Genomic DNA, 25,802 nt, shown 5'->3' with positions numbered 1-25,802 from the left:
GAGGCATGCTAACCACAACATGTCATCCTGATAACTAGGGCCTGCTCAGTTTTACTCGCCAACTCTTTCTCTCAAGAAATAGCAAAAGACTGGAACGCACTGCTATGTAAAGATAAAACAGATTAAAATTTTTGATGCATTTAAAGATGTGCTCCAGCGCCACCTCCGTTGCGATTAAATACACATTGTATCACAGTGTGGAGACAGAGTGATGTTCTCTCCAGAGTTTTTTTCAGCGGTATATATTCAATCCAGATCCGGATCCAGACCCAGATCCAGATAGTCCTCTAAGCATTTGCTGCAGAAGGAGTTTGGCGTGATGAGATCTCATCTAGCGCACGTCTGTTCTCGTCTTCGGAGAACTCCACGGCGTTCGTTCCGTCGCAGATGTCGCCGTACGACGGGGGCGGAGATCGCTGCTCCTCCCCTTCCTCCGCCTCTTCTTCGTCGTCATCTTTAATCGCTATGAAAAGGCGGGAGGAGCGATAACTACCATGGGAATGCAATTAGAAGGAGAAAGAAAAAGAAACTGCATTACACGTTTGTATGCGCAAACATATCGACGTGACGCAAGGCATTGCAATATACGATAGAGACCGCGGATCAATGGATGTGATTTGTTGATAGGGGAGAGAAGTCGTGTCTCATGCACGCGCAAACTTATAGCCAATCACAGTGAGAGATAGATACTGGTGTGTTGTACTTGTATCACGAGGTGGGAACTGAAAAATCAAGATTGTAATTGATCTCTCCTTGATACATAATTCATCAGGAAATCTCTAAAGTGCTTGGTTGTCATGTGAAAACATTATTAATGTAGTATCTTGGGAAAAGAATGTGTAAAGAAATCACATGTTTATATTTTCTGATTTCATGTTCAGAAAATTGTGTGAATATGTATACTACAATGACTCGAAAAATATAAACTGTCTTTCATCCGCATTTTCATTTCCCTACCTTGGGGGCATGTCCAGTCGGGACTGGTTTGCGATGAAAGTTGCCCCAGGACCAACGGGACCAGTCGCCGTTGAGACGCCAGCCTCTATTGCTGAGGGGCCTTGTCTACCTTCGGTCCTCATTCTTCTCCCAGCTGCCGATAGCTGCGTGACGCCGACCGCAAACATGACGAAACCGCTGATGAGGAGCGCGATGCCCATGGTGTACAAATACATTTGAAAGTTGCTGTTGGTGGCGGCAACGGCCGTGAGCACTCCACCAACGACGAAGAGTCCGATGCCGAACCCGGCGAGACACGTCGGACTGCCGCTTCGGTGGCCGTTACCCCGAGGTACTGCGTCGCCATTCATCTTTGTTGATCTTCGCCGAACAACGTAGAACGATTCAGTGTGTGATGGAAGGCCTGATCCTGACTGAAATCGCACATTTCCTATCATTGCACCTGGATAATGATATATCATAGAGAAGATTGTTAGGAAGGGGAAGGCGGGGAAAAGAAAAGGAAACAAACTTTTGAGGGAAGTTGAAGAATCACGAGAGACCAGACGCAGGGTGTGTTGGTTGTGTAAATCGTTTCATGATATCAGGCGAGTAGGAGAATAATATTGGTATATATATATATATATATATATATATATATATATATATATATATCAGGGATCTCGCCAGCGTATATCACCCTTGTCGGCCCCGACAAGCGTGCGGTTTGAAGAAGCAATTGCCGACAAGGGTAAAACTTGCCGACAAGGGTAACACCACGCGTGAACTTGCCGACAAGGGTAACTTGCTTGACGAGCTAAGTTCGGACCAATTTCTCGCCTTTTTCAGTCTTTATTATCTGGCTAGAAAAGAAGCTAGATGTTGAAAGCAGCAGCAGTTTACATACTTATACAAGCGCAAAAATTTACCCACGCAGTCACCGCACCGATCACAACAACGCGGCTCAACAGAGCGACGTACTACCTCCCTGCTGATACACACCACATCACACACTTGCTCACCACATGCGCTCTGATTTGGGATCCACACACACATGCACAAGCACCCAGCCGGCCACTTATCCAGCCGCGTGCGTGTACAACGCTACAGTGTATTGTGAGAGGGAGAGAGAGGACGGGAAGAGAGGGTCGGAGGCCGAGGGAGGCTGAGGAAGGCTGACACGTGCTCGCTTGTTGTCACGCTTGTTGTCGGGTTACGCAAAAACAAACGATATGAAATGCATGCCCCCCTCCGCCAAAGGTTGTATTTTTTTTTTTTGGCTGCTTTGGTTTGTTTGTTAGTTTGTCTGCCTGTCTGTCTCTCTATTCGCAAAATAAGTCAAAATTTGGGAACAGATTAGGATGAAATTTTCAGGAACAGTTGGTTGGTAAAATGGTGCAAGGAACAGATGATTAAATTTTGATAGTGAGCAGGATTTAAATTATAATACCACCGAAATTCACCGCCAGGATCCAGGATCTTTAGACTTTGTTTCGTATATTTGAAAGGATTCGTATCAATTCTTTAGGAAGCTGGCCATCGGCAATGACGCAAAATTAGATGCGTTCAAAGCATTGCCGCAGAGAGAAAATTAACTCCATTTTTCGTTAAAAAAAAGAAAAGAAAAAAGAACGTGCGATGGAGTAAGCAAATGCAAATTGTTATTTGGGTTTTGGTAGTTTCAGTGGGTTATTTTTTTTTAATCTAAAAACCATGCGTTCCATTTTAGCCTTTTCAATTTCTATGGATTTGTAAACGTCATTCGTGAATATTCCATTTTCCTTCTCCGGGCCGAAATTTATAGTAATTCTGTCATGATGGTCTTTCAAGTTCAACGTATACGTAATGCTCCACGTGCTTCTGGCTTGGTTTGTTAAAAGGTGGGTTAGGGGGCCTTCATGGGCAGAAAATAAATGATGATCATTCATCAATGTTCCCAGTTGGTTTACATGCTATGTACACGCTGTTTACGACCACTGAAGCAAGGTGGCAGTACGCGCGACATTCTTTATCTGACACCTGGCTTTCGTGGAAATATCATGGAAATTTCCACAAGCCATGATATCAAGTTTCCCCACTGCTTGAGGTCGTGCTTTTTTTTTTTTATTCTTCATTACGAACATCAATTTGTTCAACTTGAAAAGTGTATATAGATAATTTGCTTTGAGGACGTGTTTCTTTCTTCTTTTTTTTTCATTGCAGCATCGGTAACATTTTGTTTTGTTCATCGTCCCTGCATGGCAGGGGTTCATGGGAGGAGAACGATAGGAATGACTGGGGAGAAAATAAACTGAAAGAAGGAAGCATCTTTTGAGCGAGCTGTCTTTGTTTTTCTCTACACCAGCATCAGTTATCGCCACCAAGATTCTTTTTTTTCGTTACTCCGACAGATTAATGATAAAATGATGCTAGATTCTTTATTCTGAAGGTTCGTTAATCCAAAAAATGATTAAGAAAAAACGTCCGTTCATTTCACAACGAAATCAGTTTTGTTATTTCGAACGTTTCTGTCAGTGAAATTTCGGAATAAAACGACGGCACAAAACAGTGTGTTTTCGTACTCTATAAGGGTCTGTTATTCCGACAGAAGTAGTAATGATGTAATAACAATAGATTCTTTATTCTGAAGGTTCGTTAACCGAAAATTGAATAAAGAAAAATGTCCGTAAATTTCAAAACGAAATCAGTGCGTCATTTCGAACGTTTTGCCAGTGAAATTTGGAATAAAACTGCCCCAAAAACAGTTGCACTTTTCTTACTCGTAGGGTTCGTTACTCCGACAGATTAATGAAAAAATAATGCTCTATTCCTTATTCTGAAGGTTCGTTAATCCAAAAATCATTTTTAAAAAATGTCCGTTCATTTCACAACGAAATCAGTTTTGTTATTTCGAAATTTCAGAATAAAACGACGGCCCCAAACGGTTACAGTTTTCTTTTACTCTGAAGGTTCGTTACTGCGAAAGAATAACGATATAATATACTTTAGATTCTTAATTCTGAACGATCGTTAATCGGAAAACGATAAAGAAGAAATGAAAACGGTTACAGTTTTCTTACCCTCAGGGTTCGTTACTCCGAAAGAATAATGGCAAAATAATACTCTACATTCTTAATTCTGAATGAGCGTTAATATAAAAATTATAAAGGAGAAAATATTCGTCTATATCCAAACGAAATCAGTTTTGTTATTTCGAATGTTCTGCCAGTATAATTTCGGAATACAACAACGGCCCCAAAAGGGTGTTTTCTTATTCAGAAGGTTTGTTTTTCTGAAGCAGTAACGATGATAGATGATAGATTCCTTTCTGAAGGTTCGTTGATCGGAAAATAATAAAGAAAAAATGCTTGTTAATCTTCGAACGAAATCAGTTTTATTTTGAACATTCATCTGTAGTACCGACCTTTGGTGTTGTTGTTGTTTTCGATTACAAACCTTCGAAGTACTCAGTAATGAATCGTTTCATTTTATGATTAAACAAACCTTCGGAATAATGACCATCATTACATTTTTGTATGATATCTCTTTGATGTCACGGCCAAACTACCGCAGTACACCCAGAAAGGAAAGTGCAACGATGTCCCGAAAGTTCTCGATCGCTTCTCGCGCATCTGCATGCAATAGGCCTACCACGTGGTCGAGCAGACGGCGAGAAAGCAACACGGCGCGCGTTGTTGCGATGCATGCAGAGGCGGCTAATTATTGCAACAGTGAAACAGGAAAGGCCTAAGAGAAATCGGAACCTCCACCATCGGCACCTACTTCTCTTTCATTTATTATTTAGGAACTGCCGCTAACAAAAGGTATGGAGTTTCTGCATTGTTTCTGTGAGAATATGCCCCTCACAACGTTCATTACATCTCCGTGAAAATGTCGCATTTAGTGGCATTTTAGCGGCGATTTATCTGTGTTGTATTGAGCATTAGCGAAGGCTTCCGCGCTTCGCGCGGGAGGGGGAACCCCCCTCCCGTACCCACCCCCAGAACAGCGCGCATAAATGCCGACAGGCGTGAAGAAATTCCTGGCGAGAACCCTGTATATATATATATATGGGCACATATTTATGGGTATAGGAGTGGTTGTAGTTATAGCAATGCTAGTAGTAGTAGTAGTAGTAGTAGTAGTTAGTAGTAGTAGTAGTAGTGTAAGCAGTAGTAGTCACGTAGTGTAGGCGTAGTAGTAATGTAGTGGCAACACTCGTGAACAGTAGTAGAAGTTGTCGTCGTCGTAGGACATGTAGGAGTAGTAGTAGCTGTAGTATTATCTAAGTAGGCCCTATAGTAGTAGAAATAGTAGTAGTGTCCGTATAAAACATTTTTTTTAAATAGTAGACATGGAAGAAGTCGTATCAATAGCACAAGTGGTTGCTGCAGAATACTGTAATATGGCGGAGGCTAGTGTTATAGTAGGGCCTGTATATAATGAAATCAGTATTGAGTGGGTATTATAGCGGTTGCAGTATCAGCAACAGAGGTGGTAATTGTAGTAATGCTAGTAAGAAAATTGTAACTAAAAAAAAAAATGAAGCCCATGCTAAGGTTATCAAAGAAGTCACCTGTTAGATGAAAAGAAAGCAGAGAACATAATGTACACTTTTATCAAGCGGTCGGAGGTATGGGGGTGGGTGATATAGCGGGGTCATCCCACTGGACCGCCATCCACGAGTCATACAGCCCACGAGTTCGACATTGATGAAAACAGGTCCATGAGGCATACAGCTTACGAGTCGTACAGCCCATGAGTTCGACACTATGCAAAGAAAGCCTATGAGTTCGACACTAGGTAAAAACAGCCCACGAGTTCGACAGATACATCACGGGGCTTACATTGTGTCGGTCTCGAGTCGTGGACCTTGTTAGCTTAGTGTCGAACTAATGGGCTATATGACTCGTGAGCTGTATAACTCATGAGCTGTATGACTCGTGAGCTGTATAACTCATGGGCTGTATGACTTGTTAGCAGTATGACTCGTGGGCTGTATGATTCGTGGATGTCGGTCTCGTGACGTAGTAATAATAGACAAGAGTAACAAAGTAATCCAATCTCCCGCAAGAGTCGTCTGCGAAGATGTAGGCCTAATGAGAAGAAGGAGAGTTTATAAAAAGGCACGATTGATAGCTTTCATTTCATTTCATTTCATGTGTGTGCTTCAATAGCCAAATAGTACAAACTAACTGCAAAGTAGCATAAGCGATTTGTACAATAATCATAATACCAACATAGTACAATCATCATAACAGGAAGCATACGCACGCACAAAAGAGGCTCCCTCGTAACGAATGAATAGACTGAATACATTATAGTTTTCACATACAGTAAGAGGATATGATATTACATTACCATCGTATCCACAAGTTCGTAAATACAGGATGACTTTGCAATAAAGATTCAAAACCTGCTAAACGTAATTTCCGACATGACGAATAACTTGCGGTTTTGTTTGTTTGTTTTCAGAAAAAAATGCTCGTCATTGCAATGGCAAAAACAAACAAAAACAACACAAAAAAGAGAGAAAGAAATAAAGCGTAACCTAACTGATTGAATGTTATTGTGTGTATTTTCTGTTTCAATCTCCGAGCTTTTTTGTGTGTGTTTTTATAATGCACCATCTTGCATGACTTCAACAGCAAGTAAGCTAATGATATTATACAAGTTGTGATATTTCTGACCCGAATAGATTCGTGACTAACAAGAACCCCCGTGGAAGAACAGTCGTATTTTGCAAATACAGCTGAATTGACTATCCCCCGTTTCTTCGTACTGTATATGTATTTCTTTCTCTTTCAGATTGAATACTTTTATTCGAATACGAAAAAAAAGTACAATGGGGAATATATTTCATGATTTTCACAGTAACGTGATTAATAGTCAGGGTGATAATACAATCACTTTTACAGAGAGAGAGCTCTCTGATAAAAAAAAGTAGAAACCCCTTTGTTTACGCGCCCCCATGATCAGATGATTCCATCTAGTTTTGTTACAAGAAAGAGTTTTTGCAATAAACACATTAATTTCAGATGATCATCCAGTCACTGTTACGGTGATTACGTGATACTGTACTTCAGTTGTTTTTATCGAGTTTACAAGCCGAATGCATCCTTTAATTGACCAGACTCTACTTGACTTGAATATCATATCCCTTTATCAGGAGAACCCATTCCCGTCGCAAGTGTCTATAGGACATACTTAGCTAATGAGAGCTACAGCATTGATTTCACCATGATTCATTATCATTTTCATTCAATCATTCATTCATTCATTCACTCATTCATTCATTCATTCATTTATTCATTCATTCATTCATTCATTCATTCATTCATTCATTCATTCACTCATTCATTCATTCATTTATTAATTAATTAATTCATTCATTCATTCATTCATTCACTCACTAACCCATTCATTCATTCATTCATTCATGACTATATGTTTTCATGAAACTCAATGGAATGCAGTGTAATCCGGTCAATATTTGCATCTACATGTCAGATTCTATTACCAAGGCCGCATCGACGACTAATGTCATGGGAATCCACTTTCTACCGTTGTATTTTGTTTATCTTATACTCCCTCACTTACAAAGTATGAGGGGAATACGGGAAAAAGGTCCTACAGCGATGTAATAGTATATTGACCACTTTTTGTTCTCTGTAGAAAGAACATTAACAGTTTGACATAGTGTTTCAATCCAAGAATGAGAAACAATCGAGAGGAAGCTTATAGAGTCCCTTTACAATACAGATATTGACTTTTCACTTTACGTATCAGCACTGTACGCTGATAATTGAAATATCATAAACACTTTGTATCACACATAGGCCTATACCACCTACAGTATATACACCAGCAATCGCATAAGAGAAGAAACAAACATAACTACTGCAGGATGAATTGAATCTAATATTACAGTGCGTTTTTACTCACCTCTCTACCACGACATGCCTCCCCCAAACACGGAAGCTCGCGCCATGTTTCACAGTCGGTCGTGCAGAAAAATTCAGGCGTTGGGTAAAATGCAGAACCAGATTGGCCTAAAGGTTGAACTGTCCCTTCGAAAGAGAATACATCCGATGAAATTATCTGCATTTACTGTTATCGCAGTTATGTTGGTAAAGGAAATTGATAAAGGCGAGTTCCACCAAAATGCACTGATCTCTACAACCAGATGTACGCTCTTACGAGTCTGATCGTATAGTTTAATGATTCAGTGTATATCTCACCTCCCTAATATAACGCCACTTCAGTGGAAACCCCAAGTTTGCGTTCATTTGTCATACCATGGCTGACAAAACTGGCTTTGGGAAGGGAAGTGATGTAATCTGTTTTTCAGCGACACACACACTAACAAAAAAAGATAGAGGTTAAAACAAATTCGTAATACACTGTGTGCACCTTCCAGCCTTGTCGAGATACAATCTAGTTTCCTCTTAAAACCACGCGCCATGTCCTATACAAAGTTAAAGTCCGTTTAGGGCGGATGAATGTTATGAATCTGAGTCTCCATGTTGGGGATTACTGTATACCACCTCAATGTTGGACAAACAATGAACGTTGGGTCTACAGATATAAACTAGTTTATGCTGGCGAGCGGATGTGAAGTCGAGGAGAAGCAAACAAGCATATAAATTAACAAAACGACAAAAAGTAAAACTGGAAACCGACATCTCTCTAGAATTTAACAAAATGTCATAGTCATTATGTTTAAAGCATTCTTCTTGAAAAAAAAATGCGATAACCACAAATCATTCTGATTTCATTGTTGCTCTATTTCTTTCTTTTTTTGTTGTTGTTTTTCTCTGTTTTGCGGTTTTTTCACATACAGGATAATCATGAATAATTGCATAGCGATGATGACGATATAATAACGATGATTTAGGAGAAATGATATTAGTAATAATAGTGTAAGTTTTAGCAATTTGTCATAGGGGCAGCAGTAATAACATAGTTTATAATGATGATACCAACAATAATAGTGATAAAAATTTCACGATTATAAATCATATGTCGTAAAATAATATTGTATATAATGATGTATATATTGATACAGTTATGTATGATCTTATTTTATTTCAAATCTTCTTTTCTCTATACATGTATGGAAGCATGATACATAATTATTGCGTTTGTTTCCTTTATAATGTAAACTAAAATCCATATAACAATAACAATGGTGATAATGGTGACGTAAATGATAACGATGTTAATAATGACATTACGGAAATATTTCAGACAACAATAAGCCTAATATTATTAATTATAACAATACGAATGATGACACAGACAGTAACATTGCATAACTGTGTTTATTGTTCTGCAGTTGTGCGCATGCTCGATGACAGCCTAGCCAATGATTAAGGTTATGTAAATGTTTTAATATGATTGCATTTTTGATAGAAATGAATTGAAATAAATGAAAGAAAATAGAATGATTAATTCAGGCCGTTTTGCGACTCTTTAAGCAGTTGGGGGAAAATAAGTGGAGTATAATAGTTATTTTCATCTCTCCATATAACCCTAACCTTTAAGCCGGTATATATACATATATATATATATATATATATATATATATATATATATATAAGTAGGGAGATATATATATATAGATTGATATGTAATATGTATATATATATATATATACATATATATATTATGTATATATATATAAAATATGTATATATATATATATATATATATATATATATATATATGTAGATAAGGTAGTCCACGCGTTGGCAAGATAAAAAGATAAGTAACAAAACTGCAACAAAGTTCATGCTGTATTCACCAACGGTTTATTTCTTCACACAAATTTTCGAGCGTCTCGCCGCCCTTTCTCAAGTGTTGATACTCTTGTATCTACACTTGAGAAAGGGCGGCGAGACGCTCGAAAATTTGTGTGAAGAAATAAACCGTTGGTGAATACAGCATGAACTTTGTTGCAGTTTTGTTACTTATATATTATGTATATATATATATATATATATATATATATACATATATATATATATATATAATATGTACATGTATATATATATATATATATATATATATATATATATATATACGTTTTACATTTGGCCAACTACAGTAGTTGGTGTGACTCCAGCATATAATAGGAGCAGCCAGAACCACGTAACAAAGTGGCATTGGGAGCAGTTCGGAGTACCTACAGTACATAATATTATAAAGAGGTATTACACGTATTAATCTTTTAATAAGAGCAGCCTCTAAACACCGCCATCTACGACTCCAAACAGAAATAAGATCATCTTTTGATAGATATTGTTATAACGATTTTTTTTTTTTTTTTTTTTTTGCTGCTTGTCATAAATCATGAAAATGTCTGATTCTTGGCATAGGTCAGTTTGCCGACCGTTCAGTGTTTATGTATAAATTCATTAAAAAGAAAAGAATTATTCCTGGCGACCAGAATGGTTGCTAAAGGATCGCCAGACATATAGCAACATACTGTTGCATATCATAAAAACTGGATTTCTGGTATGTCGAAAGGCATTGAGAATAAGCGGAAGAGTTGCATAACTGTGATTACTATAGATTCTCGGAAAAAAAAACAATCCATGAACCTGAATACACAGTGAATTGTTTTGTGAAATAACAATTGCATGAGAAGGTAACATTTATAGATGGATGTGGTATTCTTCTGAGAATGTCACGCGAACAAAATGTATGTAGGAACTACATCATGTACAAATGAACCCACTCCAATTCTGTTGAAATTTTTAAGAATAATCTTAAGAAGTATATTAGTTTAACTTGGTTTAATAATGATTATCATTATTATTTTCATATTTTTATGTCCTATACTGTTTCACTTTGTTGTTTACTTTTTCGCATGTACCTGGATGTCATTCGTATCTTGCACATGGTTGCGCCTTGAGCATTTATTAATTTTATTAGATGGATTTGGCGCCTTATAAATCTCATATAATAATAATAATAATGATAATAATAATAATAATAATAATAATGATGATGATAATAATAATAATAATAATAATAATAATAATAATAATAATAATAATGATATCATTATCACTGTTATTATTATTAATGTCATATCTTATGTAAGAGTAAAGCCATTTCATAACAGATGCTAATCATCTTATACTCAATTGATGCGCTTTACTACGGTCTGCACATGACACTGATTACATGAGATTATAGGCCATATAATTATCATGTATACGGTGGTTCAACGAATGCTATCATATCCTGCATAATTTTAAACTGAAGCCCCTACCCCTCGGCACTTAAATTCGGGACACATCATATTCAAGTCTATGGATAGCAGGAGGATATAGATGGTTCATTCAAATCCTATATAGTTAGAAATAAATACTAATTTATTATCGAGAAAGTTATCAAAAGTTAAGATTTCACTGTTACATGCAGGGAAAACATTGGCACGTGATGGTGTGAATTAGAATAGAGGATGATTGAGGAAAAACCACAAGTCGCAATCGATCATAATGTTATGACAGGAACAATGAAGCTTGCATGTGCTAGCCAAACATTCAGTGAAATTTTGCGATCATGACTTGGCAATCCCGTCTTAATTTATTATGTTTTCAAGGTGTCAATCAATATCACATCCTGCCTAATGTCATCAGAAGTTGTAAATTACATTGTAAGGTAGTATCAATTACTGTCTTGATTTCTACAGGTTTGTCTGTTGAAATTCAAAATGTCGTGCATAGCAACATCCTGCTGTTGTTCCTCGTGGCTCTATTGACAAAATACACTGAACAATGACAGCGCAAACATCTTACCGATCAGAGTCAATATTTCCCAGTGTGAAAGTTTACACACATAATATTTGTATACGTGTATACATATACGACACTTTATAGCGTGAACAATAATCATGTATCACGAAATACTGAAACATTCATGTTATCTTTATTCTCTCATAAATCAAAGCGTCAAAAGTTTTAAGCAACATGAATAAGAATGAATAGTTTCAAACTTACCACGTGAAAAGGATATATCCATGCTACAGTCTTACAACCCTTTGTACCTTTGATTCCGGCCCCGGATTCCGGCCCCGGGTTCCGGCCGGGGAAGCAGGACGTAAACGGACTCCAGCCCGTATGTAACGCGATTCACAATCCGTCACCCACCTACCCCCGATCGCTGATTTTAATTATTTTTCATTTGAGTTCTTGTTCGTGTAATTTTTTTCTTCTTCTCGTTCTCATTTTGTCACTATGCGACTTCTGAGCTTTTCACTGGGCTTAAGATGAGGAGTTTTGGACCAAGGAATAAATATAGCCTATATATATATATATATATATATATATATATATATGTATATACATACATTATCATATTATATACATATTATTTGTTGTTTTTTTTTAACCTGTTCAATTCAATTTCGGATGCCAACTTTATATTGCATACACCTTGGGTGCTTCATTATACTGGCCTGATTTTACTTTCCAGAAAGTCGGATTTTACACGCTCTACGCCTCACACGAGATTATATAAATATTGTATGCTCCCCGAAGAAAAAAAAAAGGAGCACATCAAGTTGATACACACTACATGACAAGCCGTACTAATACACTTTGATTATACTCTTAAGCTGGCTCGTCACGAGAGACCCATAAAGGAAGAGGACTTCCGCAAGACTTCCGCGGTATGAACCGATAGGTTCAGAAGAACTCGCGCCATGTAATTTAGCAGGCGATAGCATTTTCCCTTTGCCATTTTCTGTTTGTCCTGTTCAAGCGATGCATTAATTTTTGTATTTTTAGTTTCATTCTCTTGGACCTTTACTGCAACTTCATTCTGTCCGCATCCGGTCCTTTGAATACACTGTTTTCGTTGTGACTGCGAACACAATGCCAAACAACAGCAACCAAAAAAAAAAAAAAAAAAAAAAAAAAAAACATGGGCCTTCCACTCTAGTTTAATATACACTGTGTGATACATTCGTCTATATGTTCAACAAACCTCCAGATGTAATGATTGCCGATACTTGACATTTGATATATCTTTATTATCTCACTTACCTCTGACTTTCTTCAAAATGAACAAATAAACACTAAAATCATGTCTTACACTGATTGTCGATGTCATTACAAACTTCATCACAATCATTTCACAAGAAAAAAGAGGAATAAAGAGGCGTATAAGGAGATGACAGGAAGAGAGAAGAGAGAGGGGTTGGGGTGCACTCTTAAAACATCCGAGTCAGAACTGACCCGGAACTGGGTCCGTTGGGGTCATACACCGTTCCGGGTCAGAAATGACAAGGAATGGGGTCACATAGTTATGACCCATTCAGAGCCATGAATTGGGTCTTCATAACCAAATTCCAAGTCATTTTTGACCCGGAACGGTGTATGTGAAGGAGGAGGAGGAGAGAGAGAGAGAGAGAGAGAGAGGGAAAGAAAAGGGGTGGGGGAGATGTAAAATGACCTTTCTTCGCCATTGCATGTTCAAACATATAGCCTATCAAGACTGGATCCATTCACGTATTACTGTCAATATTATGATATACAATATGGGCATAATCATGACTGCTAGGCCTATGAAGAGGATTTTTGGAACACGCGACAGCGTATGCCTCGTCAAATACCGTTGATATGTAAATTAATTTCATTTGGGGAAAAAAAAAGACACGAGGTTGTCTATTTACAATCTATGTTTCCATTTTCTACATTTATTGTTGTTGTTTTTTTTTACCATTCATATCACGCGAGTTCAAATCAGTTCTGAAATCTATACAATTAGATATCCATAATCTTGATGCTGAACACATGCATTACGTATAGCAGAAGCAAACATAAAGGAATAGGCACGCCAGGGGCGTCATCGCGTGGGGGGGGGGGGGGTCTTACTGCACCTGGGGCCTGTTTCATAAAGAGTTGCGATTGATCTTACGCTCGATTTATTGAGCGTAACTTGATGAATCGAGCGTACGTTCAATATTGAGCATATAAGTTCTGTTTCATAAAGACACCTATACTTGATTTCAACAAAAAATCAAGCGTAACATTCAGTAGATTGAGCGTTTCTTGCGATCAATCGCAAATTTGTTTATGAAACGGAATTTGCGATTGATTGCAACTTACGCTCAATCTTTGTGAAACAGGCCCCAGCCTGCCCACCCCTCCCCCTTCCGAGGCCTATTTTTCTCAAGCATCAGTAAGAATGTGTATCTGTATATCATACACAATTCAATCCATAGAGTTTATTATTGGAGTGCATTGTGGAGCTGTCTGGCACAACCGCAACTAGTCCTTATCATGGCTAAAAAACTTTTCAACTCTGAAAATCGGCTTGCCATAGTGCGCATTGCACGCAAGCTCAAGGCATTCGAACCAGTGAGAAGAGTTTACAGGAACGCAGCGATTAAAGGCTATTATAAAATGGGTTCAAGAATGTAGCCAATTGGAAGCGCTGAAATGAGTCACGTGTGCGTGCATTAATTTCTTAGTAAATGCACGGCCGGGGCCTGACGTACGTCACAATGTTTACACTAGCAGTGCGCACTCAATCAGTTGTTACAAGTGCGTCACGCGCTACTATATACGCGCTGTCAATCCTGTAAACAACTTCTAGTTCGGGCTGCCACAACAGCCGGCGGCCTTTCTTGTGCATAACACGTGCGTGGCGTACGTATACTCTTATACGTACGTACAGTACTTATGTGCGGGATTTCCGAGTGCGACGTGCGTAAATGTTTGGGACGAACATCTTCGGACATCTTGACTTTTGAGCGAGTGCTACATGTAGCTGACTGGTATTGACCCACAAAGGTACGTGAATAATGCTGTTAGTTTTCGACCCATTTTATAAAACAAATGATGCACAGGATTATTTCGTGGCGTTAGTGAAGGTGTCACTAACACACTCTATCCTGTGCATCATTTGTATAATCACGAGCGACTGAGTAGTGACCAATAAGACGCAATCAGCACTGTCAATGTTTCCGCCAATCAACGGCGAGTACGAATAGACTGTGAGTATTGAAAAAAAAAAAGAAGCTTATCCTCGGGAATTCCCCGCTGCATCGTCTGACCCGTGTGTACATATAAGAGACTGAGACAGCTGACACCATGTTCATCCATGGAGCCATATGCAAGGAGCTACTTCACAAGTCATGCAGGTTCATTTACTGAGAAGCATGCTGTGATTGCTGCAGTTTGCGCCGCTCGTTTTCTGGAGCGACCCTTTTGCTCTGTATATATACAGGCAAAGAAACACGGTACCCAGAGCTCACTCTCCACTTTGTTCGAACAAGAAGGAACTTCTTCACAAGCAATGTACTGAGAAGGCGGATTTCGGAAGTGGTTTTTCTGCTCGACTTTAAAGCTCCATTACAAACTTCTCATTTTCCCCTTCTATTAGTTGGGCCGTTGTTTCTACGCACAGTTGCCTAGCTGAATTCCAGTTTACTCTCAGAGATCGTGGCTGAAGGCAAAAGAGATAAAGGTTTATTTTCGCAAAACAAGAGAGAAAGGAGAGAAAGAGGTAAGTCAGTTTAAGATGTTATAATTCCTGTCCGATCTCATTAGCTCCCCTTAACCCATCAGTAGTTGAAATGGGGATAATATTAAGACTAAACTCTACCTCTATTCACCTATATGCTTTTAATCTATCAAGACGTATCTAAAGCAAATAGTGACAGGTCACTTTAAAGGAGGTATTGGCAAATTATTGCTAGAAAGGTTAAACGTTAATTCTAAATGTAACGTCAAATTCTATGCATGTTCTATTCACTAAAGTTGCCCTTGACAACCATAAAACGTGCATGCCGGAGTGACTTCATGCCTGTAATAAGGAAATGGGAGGAAACTAAGGAATTGTTCATTATTATAGGCTGTATAAGAAAAGAAACATCTATGAATTGTAATACATTAGAGAAACAACCGTGTATTGTTTATCGCTAGATGAAAGGCAGACATACACGACTGAAATCAATTCCGTTTTTTTTTAATTCTAATAATGAATAATTTCTTAGGTATTTCTTTGTGTTTCTTAGTAGGTATGTCTTTGTCTTTGTGATGTATATTCCTTGTTTTGAAAATAAAGTTTTGGTATTTTAAGGTTAGCGTCACTGATATTCTCATATCATAACCGTGATTGTTTCATCCCCCGAATAAATGTCTTTTTTTTTTAAAGAAAAGGTTATTCTCTGATAGCATCAAAAGGGAACGACAACTTTATGAGCAGTACTTGCAATTTGTTAAGAAAAATTCAGAGCAAATCACAGGCATTTCAAACATTAGATCTTTTCTTCATTTACTTTTAACATACGGATATACATCACACAGAGCATTAATACAGTAAAAGAGACATCTATTAATGCATCTGAAGTTATTCAGTATATACAGCAATCATATATGCCCCTTAGGAATTAGGCAGGTGCATGGTACATGTGGGACGCTGTGTTTCATTTTTCGGTATGTTTTCTTGCCACAATTCGTGTTGTTCCGCGTATGCAACAATGACAGAAAAAAAGAAACAAACAAAAAGGCAAACAAATAAACAATCTGGGGAGTGCTAGATTGGAGATGAACTCGTAAAAAAAACAACAACAAACAAACAAAAATTTCATTCATTTCATTTCATTTATTTCCAAATTCTCATTAAAATACATGTGACAAAGAACAAGGTGAAGATAATAACATTACATTCGGTAATAGTATACATGTACAAGAAAAACAAGCACAATAAAGAGAAAAACAAAATTAAACAAAGAGGAAATTCTAAGAGAGAAAATGGAGGAGCCAGCAGAGGCCATTGGCCTTTCTATGGCTGGACTCCCACTTGAGATTTTTTTTTTTTTGTACATTATAAGATACACTTAAATGGAGGGAAAAAAAGACGATTAAAAAACAGGAAAAATAAAAACAGGCAAACTACGTGTGAAAATATGTAGAAAAAAAATACACATTGCAGACTTCATATGTGCGTTGTCAGATTAAATTTCTGCAGAAACTTCAATTATAACTATTCAACAAATATATTTTATATCTACGTTTAAAAGAGGCAAGGGAAGGACATAACTTCATTTCTTCAGGCACAGAATTCCAAACATGTACTCCTTGATATTTAACAGATCTTTGTGATGTAACATATCTCAGAAGAGGTAAATATAAGTTACCAGTTTGTCTAGTGTTATATAAATGAACATCTCTTGTATATTTGAACATATCATCAAAGACAGAGGGTAACAACTTATGAGTATACATATACATAAATGAGGCTGTTTGTAATTTACATATATCAAATACAGTAAGAAGCTGGAGCTTTTTGAACAGAGGTTGGGAAGGTGTTGAAGGGTGAGAATTTGTTATTGCACGCAATGACCTTTTCTGAAGTGTGAACACACGATTTAAAAGAGATTTTGCACATTGGCCCCAGATCATTGTACAATATGTTAAATGTGGCAATATAGTGGCGTTATAGATATACAATACAATCCTCAACGATAACAGATGTCTTACAACAACTAAAAAACCCCAAAACAAAACATATGAGCTTGATTTTCGAATAATTTAATCAACATTAAACTCTGGATAAAGCTTGAATGTACTTGCGGTTTTCCTCAAGCTTAGGTATTTTTTTTTAATTAGTATTTATTGCTCGGAAATAAATGTCATTTTCAGCAAGAAAAAAACCCCAAGGGAATTACAGAATCACATAATAAAGGGAATAAGGGCACAGCATAACAAAATGAATACACAAAACAGTAAATATCAAATATGGCAAAAATACCCTGTAGGCTGACTATACAGTTTCAAATTGAATTTCAAACCTCCATTCACTAAATCGGCATATAAATCATGCTTTTGGTGAATTCCCACATAGACTTCTCTCCTGACACTTCTGTTGGTTAAATGACAAGGTATATTTATACACTGATATAGAAACCCTGAGCAATTTAATGAAAGAATGGCAGATAATTATGATATGTTGAAGTGTCTCGTGATAGTGGTTAGAAATTTCTGAAATCAAAGAGAATCCTCACATTAATAGTGAAAGTGAAAGTTATATGTCTTAATGCAGTATTGTGGTGAGAGCGAGTGCATGTATCACTGATCTTTTCTTTGGCCGGATAGTGGTTTCCTGTATAAGGCTGCCAGTGAATTCCATGACCCCGGATAAGCTTGGAGGTACAAGCTGCGAAAGTGAAAATCACTTTCCTAGAGATTATCGCGCTAACATCATGCAGTCTACAACATTTCTTTTTCTTTATCCTCCTTCGAGGGACTTTATTTCATTTCAAATATCTAAAAAGGTTCACAGAAAACATACAGAGAGCAAGATATACGAACATAGAAGATAAGAGTACGAACAATGAATTGTCAAAATCATAATCATCACATGAATTTCGATTCCTCTGGAAATAATATACTTCAAATATATCCAAGATACTTCATAAGTGTGACATTACCTCAACATATTAATTTCCGCATTCACAGTTAATCAGATATAACTTATGTGATTCAACTTCTGCTCTAATTCATATAGTTGCCTTTTCGTGAAATTAAGTAGGTTTTTTTTTAACTAAGAATTTTAAATTCATAATGAGCTCTGTTCTAAAGTCTGTCAATAATGCGTATACATTCGTTGCTTTTGCGGTATAATTGCTAAGTATATACAAACGAAAAATCGTATATTGGGCAAAAACTAAAATCAAATTCAACAACATCAAAGATTTATCTCTTACATCTATTCCTGTTTATACCATTCGTTCATTTACAGTGATATCAATATGAAAATAAGCGCATATAAAATTTGATATTTTTCCCCATATAACTTCGTATCTGGACAATGTAACAAAACATGCCAAATCGATTCAACTTCGTTGCATTTCTTACAAATCATATCAGACATAATTCTCCATTTCACTAAATTTTCTTTGAATGGTAAAATTCTATGTAATAACTTAAAACTATATTGCTTTATTTCATTACTAAATAATTTTCCAAACTTGAAATCAAACAACACTTTCCAATCAAATTCTGGAGGTATATGTAATATTTTTGTCCAAAAGTGTATTACACTTAGCTCGGATTTCTTTTCATCCAGCAGTAGCGAAGAAAACTGTTTTGTCTTTAAAACTATCAAAACAATTCTTTATTAAACAAAACATCTCGGGTACATTGCCTTTTACACAAATAATCAAACCACAAGTGTAGCAATGCCTTTTTAATTCTTTCATATTGAAACAATATTAATAAAGAATTCAAATTCATTGTCTCATATATTTGTTCATGATTTTTCCATGATTCATTTTCTATCAACTGTTTAACATAAATGATACCTTTTTCAACCCAGTATCTGTTAAATAAAACTTCATTCATATACTTGATGTTCGTATTATTCCAAATAATTTCATTTGATATATTAGTCACCTGCAATATATTTGTATAATGTGTTTTTGCCCATGTAGAAAGAAGATCAGAATAAAATACCGGTAATTTATATCTCTTACACAATAACATCATATCTGTAGCTGAACAATTATAATGTAAGCATAAATAAACCCTCCGATTCTATCTAACCAAAATTTACATATATGTTTCCAGGATTTATCACTAGTATCTAATAATTTCGGCAACCAAGAAAGACTAAGTGACTTCATTTTTGCATCTAAATCAATCATTCCTAAACCACCTTGTGAAACACCATTCATTACAGCCGCTCTTTTAACTTTATCTCTTTTAGAATGCCACAAAAATAAAAATAATATCTTATTCAACTCTTTTACATATTTCTGAGGAATTCTATAACAAGTTGAAAGATAAATCAACTGAGATACAAATAAAGATTTAATTATAATTACTTTCCCATAATACGTTGAATTTCTCATTCTCCACATTGTTATCATTCGCTTAATTTTTTCAATTTTTACTAACCAATTCAAACGATTAAAATTCATTTTCTGTCTGACACAAAACAACACCAAGATATGTAACCGGCTCTTCTGTCCATTCTAAATTGTCTAAACAATTTACTTCTTTGATATCAATATTCAATGGTAATATTTTTGTTTTTTGAAAATTTAACTGTAACCCAGCATATTCACCAAAAATTAATACCTCTTGCATTGCCATATTACCTGACTCTACTGAGTCAACAATTACGGTAGCATCGTCAGCTAACTGTGAAATACGTATATCATAAACATCGTGGGACGGGTAATCATAAACTGGTATACTAATACCGTGTATATTCATATAAGACCGTATACAACATAACTACCGTTACGTATACACCAATAAGTATGATACTTATGTTTGAAATAATATTTCAAACATATCATACATGTAAGTGTATACGTTGACGCAATGTTTATATGATTTGATATGGTTGAAACTATATGCTTTCAGTTAGTTAATTACCTCTTATTTGCATCATACAATCAACCACTGTGTACTCATGATCATTTGTAATTTACTAGGATATATGTTTTGCTAAAAAAAATGAGAATTAGATTGAATTGAATTGAATTGAACGATACTTACAAACATCGTTGACGAGTAGAGACAATGCAACATGTGGGACAAGATAGAGTGCAAAAGTGCACAAAATATTAGATAGGAAAAATAGAAAAAGAAAAACTCGGTAAAAACGAGAGATTGTAGAATGAATTTTGCTTGCGATTCAAAATCCTAACGATAATTAAAGCGAATTCAAGTTGGCTTCGATAAGAGCGTGATAGTTAAAAACTTAGTTTAAGATGTTTTATCAATGTCGGACGTACAATGACAAAGTTCTTAAAATTTAAAAGGTTAACGTGTTATCACGAAACAGTGACGTTAGGAACAGCGACTACTAGGCCTATCTATGCAAATTTGAGGTAGTGATGACGTCATAAACTCACAAGTATATCATGGACTTGTACATAAGTCTTCTTTAAATTTCTTTTATTTTTTTTACATTAAAAAGTAAATCATATCCTTTTCATTCGTTCATGCATTCATTAATTCATTCTTGTTTACATTTTCAGTTCCAAACAGTATGCACGTATATTTCAAATGTCAAAATGATAGTAAATTCTATGTAACGCAGTGTCATGGTGACACTATATAGTATCATCATGTTATAGTATCATAACATACACATACAATGTATAAATGGCATCTTAGCATCAGTCATATGTTAACTTGCTAATGAAGACAAAAGGACATATTGACAAAAGGACTTACGGCTTCTAAAGGTACGCTCCATCATGACCATTCTTCAAATGACTTGTCTTGTATACATCAAACCAATGGGAGACTCGCAAATTGATGACATCATCACCTATGCTAATTTGGGTTTGGTTGCAACCAACATCGCAATACAGTGAAAGAATATTTAAACTTTCAAGTTGTATATAACCTTCCGATTTTCTAAGTCTAATTCTTAATGAAACTTCTTTGATTTCTTTGGTTTATCTTGATTCCGTTGATTTATTTACTTGAACATGGCTTGGAAATTCACTGAAGGTAAACTACGACGTTTAATTTTTCCGTATATTGAATAATTGAAAGCAAGACCGCTTCTCTAAGCGGTTGTTTCCCTCATTTTCTCCCGCTTTTCTCTCTTTCATTCTTTGGACTTTCTTTTCCATTAAATCTTGTCACAGATCTTTCATTCCCTTCATATATCAATCCCACATCCCTCGTGTCAATTAGCATCATACCAGTTTATAAGGTTGTGCCTGTTTTATCATCTCTCATAAACGCAAACACAACTGCAGGAAAAACTGACCAGAAGTGTGTGTAATTCATATGTGAAAAATTGAGCAAAGAAAATGGAATCCGAATTTCTTTGCTCAATTTTTCACTTATGAATCTCTCATAAAGTTAACATAATGATCTACAGCTAAACGATTTCTATTCTCGCAGCTTGTAATCACGTAGTACCGGGTTAGTATGAATCCACTGCCCTTTTGACACTTGTGTTTCTTAACCCCGTACTTTCTCTGACCCAGTACTGTCGTTAATCCCGTACCAATTTTTTTCAGCATTTTACACTCGCCAATAAATCCCGTACTAAGCTCTTGTCGCGGGCTAAAGAGAAAACTGACCTTTTTACACTCGTATGTCTTAGTCCCGTACTTTGTGGGGTTCGGGCTTTGTCTCCGTCGCTTAACCCCGGATTATTCCTTCGTTCTGTTTACACTCGCTTACTTGGCATCACAATTGCGGTGCTAAACCTGCTTTTTTGCAGGGCCAGATAATACGGGATTAGCGGTGGGGCTAGCCCACTTTGGCAAAAACAAGTGTAAGCAGAAAGTGGGCTAAGGAAAGTCCGGTACCAACGGTGGGGCTAAGCCCCCCCCCCCCTCCCCCCCCCCCCCCCCCGTTGGTACGGGACCAAGCAAACATTTGCAAGTGTAAAAAGCCTGTACGTGTACACTGTGACAGACCCAGAAGCCTACTTCTGAGGTCAAACAAGAGAGAAAGAGAGAGAGAGAGAGAGAGAGAGAGAGGGAGAGAGGGAGAAATATCTAGTGATGAAATTGTTGTTGTGCGGGATGACCAGGCAAATCGGGTGATATAATTTTGTGGGGAATACCACACCATAATGTCAGTGGCAAAAACTTTGAGGCAGGTTGTTTGTCAGATCGTGACTGTATAATAAAAGGTCATATTGATTTCCAGGAAATTACGGGGGGGGGGGGGGGTCTGCATCAGCAGTGATCAAATATTTGAGGCAACGTGTTTCCTGCGGTGTTACAGGATCACCCGTGAACTTCCCAGTCTAGCCATGACGTAGAATGTATCGTATAGAATGTGTGCTTACACTGATAATTTCGATTAAATTAAGGCCTCGTCCCATGATGTTTGTCTTAGTTAATCACAGATTCTATGAATTGCCTGCAGATATCAAAAATGTGTTTGAAATCTGTACGAGCAAAAAAAAAGAAGAAAGAAATAAAAAAGAGGGAAGAACGAGAGAGAAAGAGAGAGATAAAGAGAAGAAAATATATCTACTCTACATTGTATGTTTTTGCGTGCATGATCAATAACCCAGTAGGCCTACAGCACATAGTTTGGATTGAATTTTGATCTGAATTTCAGACATTTTTCATCCCCTTTGCAACCATAAATTCATGTCTTAACTACATGTACCTTGGAGAACTACAATTTCACTTGGACCTCGTATATAGCTCAATTCATGTGCCCAATATAATTGTATTCTATCACATCCTTCATCATACGCCGACCAAATACAGTAACTAACCTGTTCAAACGTGAAATTGGACACCGCTTTACTTGAAAATATGTCAAATTTATCATATTGTTTCTTGTACATTCTGTTGAAAAAAAGTGAAAATAAAGTTTGAATTTCAATTTGAAACGCATCTTGGAGAAATCAGTTTGATGTATTTTGTATTCAATTATATTATCAGGTATATAGTCTAGCCAAATTTGGATATGCCGGCATAGTTTCTGAACTTGAGATTAGTCAGTGTTGCGTATATATGCATTAATATGTACGTATATGTATATATATATATATATATATATATATATATATATGATAATAATAATAATGATAATGATAATGATAATAATGATAATAATAACATGTGTATATATATATATATAGAGAGAGAGAGAGAGAGGGAGAGGGAGAGGGCTGTTGCCATTTTCAAACAGTGTCATCTGCAATTCTTCCGCAGGTATAATCAGAAAAAAGACAATATTTATTGTCAGGTCAAAGTATTCTTCTTTGTTACAACATTGTACTGATTTTGTGTTACTACCTGTATTTATATGCTTTGAGTTGTTGGAAATGAAATAAAATAAAATGAAATGAAATTGAAATTAAGTAAAACTGGATGGTCTCATGAAATTAACAACTTAATTCTTCCACTTTTTTTTTTTGCTTTAAACTGCTATCTTGTAATACAATTATGAAGATAGAATGGGGTACTTTTTATTGTTCTCTTTATCAATTTCTCTTTACTGTGATAAGCTCTTTAAACTATAGCCATCTATTGTATGCAAAGTAAGCAGAGTATGCTGATGTTTTATGGCCATTAGCAAGATATTTTACCACAAAGAGCTGCGTGCATTGAATTTCTCTCTGTTTCAGTTCTAGGTTCGCTTTTGTTTTGTTTTGTTTTTCCTGCAGGAAATCTTGTAACCACATTATTTGACATGAAAATTGAAAGCAATGTTTAATTGGGCATTCTCATCATCCCTGGATTTAAAAAAAAAATGTGATCTGAGAACGCGAGAAATATAACGTAACCTCCAATCAGTAAATTTGTACACTAAAAACTTTATTATTTAAGATGTAACAATTTATCTGTTCTTGTTGAAATGTGTTGCAGGTTTGTGAGGCATTGTGAGAACTTATTTTGAATGTCAGCTGCAAATTCACAGCAAGAGATAGAAGCTAGTATGGGACACATGCTTGGGGAAAAAACAGTAGCAACTAGTTAATGTCAGCAAACCTCCCTGCATCAGCCCACTCGATGTACACCTCGCAGTGGTTGTACTGGCCAGGCGGTGAACATGGGGTATAGGTCCCATCTAAATCGTCTGATTGGCATTTATATATTACAACTCACTGGATTTGATTGAAAAAAACAAACGCACCACATAAAACACCTTGGAAAACAACAATGAAACTCATTCCCATTCGAACCTAGGAAAGAATGCATTTCTCCCTCGAAAAATTGACGTAAATAAAGACTAGTGACAGCGTCAGAAAATTCCAGTATACATGATTTCAGAGTGTCACATGACATATTGCAGTCACATGACCTATATAGGCAGTTGCCTTGAAATGCCCGGATGATGCCGTCTCCAATGACTTGATATATTGAGCATGTTCAGCTAACTCCAATCCCAGTGTTCTCAATGTCAATATTAAGTTGACTGGTTTCATATAATGTCTGTGGTATTGATCATAGAAAAAGACGCTGACTTTTGACTCGACTTTCCATGAATAAGAAAATAAAATGGCACCCTGCAATGAAAGGCATAAAACATATTGTTTCATAAGCTCAAAACAATCGCATACGAAAATCCCCCCAAAATATCTTGACAATTAGTTAACTGAGTACTTATGGAGCTCTTTCCTGACACAGTACATCCTGGATATCTGGATATTATCAGTTGGGGATTTCCCAAAATAGTTTTCGAGTTGCACAACGAATCTCGCGGTCAGATGTAAAATAAGGTCATGTGATAGGTCAATCACATGACTGTCCACCAGTTTGAGGCCTTCCTTCTGTAGTACACCTAGTATATAGTTTGAGTATGTGGAGTTTAGTCGTGACAGTAAAGTGAGAGCATCTGAAATTATGTATATTCTGGCAACAATATGCAAAGTTGAGTTATATAATGACATGCACAAAAAGTGACAGATAAGAAAAGTATTATGTCGCAGGCAAGGAATATACTTTTTTAAATTGACGGCCATACTGGTAATAATCATCTATAACATACGCACACATTCAGCATTTCTGAATCTTGAAGATAGATTAATATGAGATAACTGAGCCACAAAGAGTCATAGTTTACTTCGTCTTCAATGGGAGCACAAATCCTCGCACAAGACCAATATTTTGTCATACTTACATAACGCATGGCTATTCGTATATCAGGATAGTATACACAACGACAACAAAATGTTGGAACACAAATAGAATTAAACCGATTGCAATCAACAGCATGATGAGCTGAATTACCTATTGTTTCTTTTTGTGAATGAAATGGAAAGAAATCACATAAAATTCCCCACTCTAAAACGGAAACATTTGCTATCTTTTAAAATGAGTTTCCATTTTAACGATCAGTTATATTAATGTAGATGTTGATGGATATTGATAATTCTGCAACCGCAAAATAAATGGCACTGATTATAATTAT

The 25,802-nt window shown here is 36.5% G+C and overlaps 1 protein-coding gene and 1 pseudogene across 1 annotated transcript; one reads left to right on the top strand and one right to left on the bottom strand.

Annotated features, from left to right (window-relative positions):
• Positions 1–287: 287 nt before the first annotated feature.
• On the bottom strand, positions 288–8,122 carry LOC139717376 (uncharacterized). Its single transcript, XM_071628879.1, has 3 exons — positions 7,861–8,122; positions 958–1,399; positions 288–489 (listed from the first exon to the last, which is right to left on the bottom strand). Exons 2-3 carry the CDS (start codon positions 1,392–1,394, stop codon positions 288–290), a joined length of 639 nt encoding a protein of 212 aa, XP_071484980.1. The 5' UTR covers positions 1,395–1,399; positions 7,861–8,122.
• Positions 8,123–15,130: 7,008 nt separating this feature from the next.
• The window catches only part of LOC139717375 (ATP-binding cassette sub-family C member 4-like), a 58,461-nt pseudogene continuing 47,789 nt past the window's right edge, over positions 15,131–25,802 (top strand).

Source organism: Diadema antillarum, unplaced genomic scaffold, assembly GCF_040938485.1.
Source record: "Diadema antillarum isolate AM-2024a unplaced genomic scaffold, OU_Dant_1.0 scf00000074, whole genome shotgun sequence".
In the NCBI taxonomy this organism is placed as follows: Eukaryota; Metazoa; Echinodermata; class Echinoidea; order Diadematoida; family Diadematidae; genus Diadema; species Diadema antillarum.
Note: the sequence above shows the minus strand (reverse complement) of the source record. Positions and strands in the feature narration are given on the sequence as shown.